We start from the raw sequence: 7236 nt of genomic DNA on the forward strand, positions 1-7236 counted from the left end.
TGTGTTTATAGATCAAGAAAAGTAAGTATACCGTTGCTGCTGGAAACATTTAATTAGCAAGGACGATCTTCAACATAAAATAATGTTTAATTCAATTGCAGTGCCCGCTAATTAGCAGATCTGTTTACTCTGTTTAGAGTCTAATGGCTTCTCTAAACACATTGTGTTTCTTTTTATGTATTATGAGGCTTCTGTGTGATTAAATGTTTTGCGTATATTCAATTTACTTTTTTTTCTGCGTCCTTCACAGTTTTGAAATACTACAAAGAAAACAGTGATACATCAGCTGATACTTGTACCTCCTGAGTGACTACTTAAGTGATAAGTGAAAAGGCGAAATTCGCTAACATGATCATATAATAGCAAACTTGAATATGGACATACGCCGAGTCTGGTATTGGACATTTTTCAATAGTATGTTTCCATTTCTAAACTAGTGTTCTTTCTTCACATATAGTAAGTATAATGTGTTTGCATTTTCCTTCAGACGACATACACTGTACACATAACGTTGTATGTACCTATTATATTCTGTCACATTATAAGATGCAAAACGTTTTTTTGTCGTTTGTGTACTCTGATCCATTGTGAGTTTATTTCCTTGGACTTACATGTAATTTGTTTAGGAAAATAAAAATGCAACAGTTATAGCTTTATATATATATATATATATATATATATATATATATATGAGAGAGAGAGACATATACATGACATCTCACAGATTAGATATTTTTGTCATCTAGACGTTAAGCAGGAGCAGTGTTTAATTAAATAGGGGTCATGTAATTAATAATTTAATATCTGTGTGTCGATAAACATCGACGAGAGGGGGCGGAATTAAGGATTGCTTTCTTATTGCCACCAACATATTACCTTTAAATATTGTGTTGAATTTGTGGAACTGCAGAGGAGATGAAAAGGGTTGTAGTTTTAAATTCAATGTGACAGCTCTGGAAAGGGAGGATGATGAATCCCCTATTATTGGATCAGTCTATTTGGCGCTCAATGTTTCTCTGTAATTGGAAAACATCACTTTAAAGGTTCAGAGAGTAAAGCATTTCTACTGAAAAAAAATCTGCACAACACGCTGTTGAATGATTTTAAGGGAAATCTATTATTGTTTTAAGAGCGAGTGAGATGTGAGATGTAAAATCTGTGTGTACTGTGGGCTGTTTAGTATTTAACGGGATATCAATCAGATCTCTAGTTCTTCTCCAAACCCCCCGTCTTGTTGTGATGTAGTTCTTATCAAAGCCCCCCTGTCTTGTTGTGACAGCTCTGATATTGTTTATTGAGGTGGATGTCAGGTATAATTAGCAATCGATATGGAAAACGTTTTCAAACCACGTCTCTGACGTCACAGCCGATTAACGTTTCTTATTGGTCCCAAATTCCCAAAGCCTTGGCTAATTATTGGAAGGTTGATGTTGATAAAGTAAAGCTCATCCTCCTCTCTCCAGCATGTCCCCTCCTCACTGCCCACTCTAACTGCATGCTTTCTAAATTCCCACAACCAGCCTCCAGACTTTGGCCCCTTTTGCCAGGGAGATGATGGACAGCCGGATACTAGAGCACTCCCATGCCCAGTTTGGAGGCTCTCTAAGTGGCATGGTAGGTTTTCCGTACCATCTGAGCCACCATCATGTCTATGAATTAGCCGGCCATCAACTGCAATCTGCAGCCGCTGTTCCCTTCTCCATAGACGGATTACTTAACGGTTCTTGCACCGCCTCAGTAGTCAACTCGAACCCTCTACTGTCGTCTGGATGCGGAGTGAACGGAGACAACCAGTACAAGCTGACAGGTAAGAAGACGGGAGCTTTAACAACCAAGAAATCACGGTTTGATAAAAAAAATGTAAAAGAAAAAAGTTAACGGGTATTTTTTTTTTCGGTTATTCTTTTTTGATATCAATAAAACGAAATACATGGCACTTAAACGAACAGTCTTTTGCTAGGGGGCCTTATATTATGGAGTGACGCCGAAAAGAAATCATTAGTTACGACACTGTACAGATTGCAAAGAGACATGCAGCGACATCACGTAATTGTTTGTAAAGGCACGCGATTATTTCATATTGAAATGACATGTTTTTACCAACGACGTAAAGCCGGTATTAAGTGCAGAAACATAACAATATATTTCGTATCCTTCAGACTAATATATAGCCTAAAAAGGCATCGACGGCGTGTTATATTTTCGTGAAAATTGTACTGTCGGATATTTTTGTTCCTTTCAATTGTCTTCATGTAAGTATTTTTTTGATTATAGGATTTTAAACAATACGATCTATTATTTCTTATTAGGCATCGATAGCGTCCAAAAATTTAAGATGGTGCTTTTATTAAAATGATTTTTTTTTTATATTGCGTATTACATTCGTTTGGAGTTAAACAACTTTTAGATATTTCTGTATTAAATTTCGCTTTAGTGTTATTATGTTCTATACGGTGCCCTCTTAAGACATAAAATCACTGCAATGAAAAAGCATCGAGCTTTCTAACGCAGAAATTTGACATGGTAATAATATTTTCATAAATAACGACCCGTGGACAAAGAACATGTTCTGCACTCGGCTTGTACTTTTCTGAAGTGATGTTTCTTAAAATGAAAGCACTATGTTTAAATTTTTAAAGGTGTACTCTGAAACCGTGGGAAACAGTAAGACGATGCTGTGGGAATGAAGCGACTGTGAAACATCTTGTTTTGATAAAGTGTAACTGTCGTTTGTGTGTGTGTGTGTGTGTGATGTGTTTCTGAGATAACTGTGAAAAATATCACCTGTAGTATCTTAAACACGTTAAAGGGAGACAAAAAGATAACGCTTTCCCAACTTAATAAATTTACGCGTTTGCGGAAATCCTTAAACACACGTGTAAGCATTTCAAGACAAACGCCTAGTGTATATTAATTCAAATATCATCAATTTTTTGTTCTGTTCTTTACGGCAGATTCCGGAGATCCTGACAAAGATAGTCCTGGGTGTAAAAGAAGAAGAACTCGTACCAATTTCACAGGATGGCAGCTAGAAGAATTGGAAAAAGCATTTAATGAAAGTCACTATCCCGACGTCTTCATGAGAGAAGCACTGGCCCTCAGATTAGACCTGGTCGAGTCCAGAGTTCAGGTAAACAGATATATTCAAAAACAAAACAAAAAGATATGTCTTTTTCAGGGTATAATTCTTTGAAAGATTGTTGTTTAATGACTTTGTCTTAGCTGTTTTCAAATAACATTTTCTTGGTATTAACCTTTAAAGCCGAAATGGAATTTAGTTGTATTCTTATTGTGGGTGCATGTACATAAATGTGCAGACAAGCCTTGTAAATGTTTTGTTAAGAAGTGACATGTTCTACAATTTACATTATTATACATCTCCATGTTAAATTTACAGAGAAATTTTAATCAGTTAATATGTTAATGCATGCGTCCTAGAGACAGAAGTGTGCAGTCGAGTATACTGCAACGAATAGTGCCTACTAAGAAAAAATACTTTATTTGCAACCTTTAAAATATATCGCTCCTTGTACAAGATCAAGAAAACAAATCTAGATATGGAACAGAGCTTAAAATCCTTGCTTTCTAGACCGTCGGAATATAATATGTTGCTAACAATGTTATACTTGCAAGTATTTCTTCAACTTTCGAAGTTTGCGTTGTCATTGTTAAATAAATTTAAAATATCATATCATAAGTTGTCTTTTATACACTTACAGAAAGAAATAATCAGTTACCTAAGTTGTAATTTTTAAAGAAAAAAAAAACAGATGTTAAAATAATCAAAGCTGGGTATGTTTAAAATCACGCAATCTAGAGCAAATAAATAAACATGGAAAAAAAAGCCATATCACAAAACGTCTTAGTGTTAAAATTAACAGATTATTAATAATCCATTAACACTTTGTTAAAAGTACATTTACAAAGCGAAAGTCCTCCCCTGCTGACCTGCCCTGGTTTCAAGCGCTTTATCCAATTTGTTCTGAGGTCGTTAAGTGAAGTCGAGACCCTCCATTTCCCTTTAATACGATAATGAGCAATCCTCTTTGACAAGGCCGTCTGCTACCAACACAAAGACAGGGCCACAGAAGAACTCCTGTGGCACCTACTCATTTCTAATTAGTTGTGTGTGTATATATATATATATATATATATATATATATATATATATATATATATATATATATATATATATATATATATATATATAAAATTTAAAAGAACGTGTAAGATATGTAAAGGCGATTCCATGTACGCAAATAGTTTTTTATAACTAATGTAATAATACTAATATCTTAGAATCTTACCCCAGTATTACAAACTAGGAAAAAAAATACAAAAGCATGAGGTTATTGGACATCGAAAAGAACGAAGAGGACAATGACGATTACACAAATCACTTTAATTTAAATTAAATTAAGAAAAAGTGACGGCACGCAAATAAACAAATGAGCACGTCAAGTGACTGTTTACATTTTAGCATTCACCTTATAAAGAAAACGCAGAAAGCTAAGACTTACTTTAATGTATTTACTTAAATTCTAGTTTCAGATATTTCAAATGTGTAGGTGATAGTTTTGACATTAACATGATAAAGAAGAGCACATTTTGTGTGAAAGCTCTTTGGCAATGCCATGTTGGTTTCATTACAAGATATTTTTTTAGAAGAAAAAAAAATAAAGCCCCTACTGGCACATTTTGTAAAATGACGATGCTAGTTGCCCAAGAGCCTGCCTATTGATGTGAATAATTATTATGTTTTCCTTGATTAAATATATTTGTATAAAACACATATAAAAGTAAATAATTAAAAGAAATCTTCAAATCACAAAAGAAGTAAAATAAAGAGTTCGAAAATTGGTATTGCATAAATTATACTCAGCGTTTGGTTCATTTGTTTAATTGTGATCAATTAATAAACTAAAACAGGGTTCATTGTTTATTAAAATGTTAAGTGACCCCCGAAAAGATGCATATGTGCTGGACAGTTATGTTTTGTCAAAAGTAGAGTCCTTGTAAGTCTAGGAAGTTCTGACTTGCAATGTTATTATTATTATTATTATTTACGTAAATTGTGAAATATCATGCGTGGGTTACTATAAAAAATAACATCCATTAATATTGACTCAAACATGAGTCCGGTTCAATTGGGGCAGAACTTTATCGTTCAGTTCCTAATGTGTAGTAAGGTGCAGCGTGTGTTTTGGAGTGGGGTGGGGATATGGGTGTTAATGTGTGACTCCGAGTTTAATATTGAGCGTTAATATATACAAACTCGGGAATCCGTATACTCGCTGCGTTTACATGTCGGGTCTAGGATAAGTCAGGTTAGTTTGGAAACATAGCAATAATTTTGTAAAATTATTTAAACAGAAGTCATTACGCTGTTTTTTTTTTTCAATGTAGCTTTGCTCATTGCCCTTTTTGTACTTAAAATGTGTGTTAGAAAGGGGATTTTATTATGCTTTCAATTACTTTCGTGTTTACATGAGAGGAGCCAGGGAAGGGCAGGTAAACCTGTGTACCCCCTTTGTATTATGCCTCCCTATAGAGCGGGCGATACCAACATCTAGCAGAAAACAGACTTTAGTGTCAGGCAGCCTATTTATATACAGGGGGTTATAACTGAAACAAATGAAAAGGCGTGTATTGTCCCTAGAAATAATGGACTGACAATATTTACTGGTTTTTATCGTGTGTTTGTAAGAATTAAAACAAATACTAGGTTACTCATACGCCAAGTAAATGACAGCCTAATTTTCTTAGGATATGAGAAGATTCCACGCCATTGGCACGTAAACTAAAGCACATTTTAAGTTCCAGTAAATATTTCATGGTAACATTATCTTTGATTCATTGAAGAAGCCTCACTCTCCACTTCTCGGGGATTGAACGTTTCATTCTTTAGAAAGAAACACAAAAAAAGAAAAAGGAAAGAAAGAAAATGAGAGAAAGAAAGACAGAGAGACAGACAGAGAAAAAAAAAGAAAAGAAACTTTGCATTCCTTGGACGAGAACTGAGATTAATAAAACCAATTTTCATTCTTCGGTGTGTAGGTATGGTTCCAAAACCGCAGAGCTAAGTGGAGAAAAAAGGAAAACACTAAGAAAGGACCGGGAAGGCCGGCACACAACTCTCATCCGACTTCATGCAGCGGAGAGCCAATGGACCCCGAAGAAATCGCCCGCAGAGAGCTCGAACGGATTGAAAAAAAGAAAAGGAAACAAGAAAAAAAGCTTTTGAAAAGTCAGAACAAGTTGGCCAACGGAGATTACCTGCACACGCCAGGATCGGACAGCGATAGCGGAGTTTCCCAGATTATGGAGACGCCTCGAATCCCGTCCAATGGAAACCGAAGCCAAACAGGCCCGAACTGTGACCCAACGCGACAAAAACTCCAGAGCCAAAGAATCGTGGGCCAAGATACTGGCGGATCGGAGCAGGACTCCTCCGACAGCAGCCTCAGCTCGAACTTGTGCTCCAACAGCAGAGCTTCCAGCTTTCAAAAACTCAACCCTTTCAGCGTGGAAAGCCTACTTTCGGACTCCACACCTCGTCGCAAAACTAGCCTTGATTTTTCATCTCTGTCTGCAACACGGCCACTTGTAGGGAAAGGCCATTTTTTACTGTACCCTATCACCCAGCCCCTTGGGTTCATTGTACCACAAACTGCTTTGAAAACGAGCTCAAGTGCAGAGACAGTCACAACTGCACAGAGAGGCTCACCTGCAGACAGCCCAGCGAGACAAACTAGTGTGGCAAGTCAAAATGTGGGCGAAAACAGCAGCGGGACTGCAAACAAAGAACAGACAAGTCATCTCACCAAAAACGCGAACTCCCCACAAAGCGCATCAAGTCAGGCCCCTTACTCGAAAACGGGTCCCACTCATTCCCAAGGCAGCTCAAGTGAATGCCACACACAACAGACAGACTCCGATCTCCAGCCAAAGTCCCCTGCCTCAGACAAAAAAGAAAATGCAGATCGAGGTCATTCGGACTCTACTGAGAAAATTATAACAAACTGTCACCCAGAAACAAATACAGACTGTGAAGATGTCGATATGGACTAGAGACGTAGACAAAAACAAAAGACTTCTCACATTCCCAAAGCTTAACGCTCATAATAATGATAATTGAAATCATACCTTTTACATTTCAGAAAATGTAAACTTGAATTTTAGTTTATATATTGCTATTCTGCTGAATTCAGGGGAACCATAATCCATACTAGTACT

General features: G+C 36.4%; 1 protein-coding gene across 1 annotated transcript in view; it reads left to right on the forward strand.

Annotated features, from left to right (window-relative positions):
• The first annotated feature begins 1355 nt into the window (after nt 1-1355).
• Nucleotides 1356-7236, forward strand: part of uncx (UNC homeobox) — a 5919-nt gene continuing 38 nt past the window's right edge. The window contains exons 1-3 of the mRNA XM_039775472.1: nt 1356-1807; nt 2955-3130; nt 6058-7236. The exon at nt 6058-7236 is cut by the window's right edge and continues 38 nt beyond it. Coding sequence (XP_039631406.1) covers nt 1552-1807; nt 2955-3130; nt 6058-7071 — 1446 coding nt within the window. The 5' untranslated portion in view covers nt 1356-1551 and the 3' untranslated portion in view covers nt 7072-7236. The remainder of the gene's footprint in view (nt 1808-2954; nt 3131-6057) is intronic.

The sequence above is a fragment of the Polypterus senegalus genome, chromosome 13 (genome assembly GCF_016835505.1).
Source record: "Polypterus senegalus isolate Bchr_013 chromosome 13, ASM1683550v1, whole genome shotgun sequence".
Taxonomy (NCBI): domain Eukaryota; kingdom Metazoa; phylum Chordata; class Cladistia; order Polypteriformes; family Polypteridae; genus Polypterus; species Polypterus senegalus.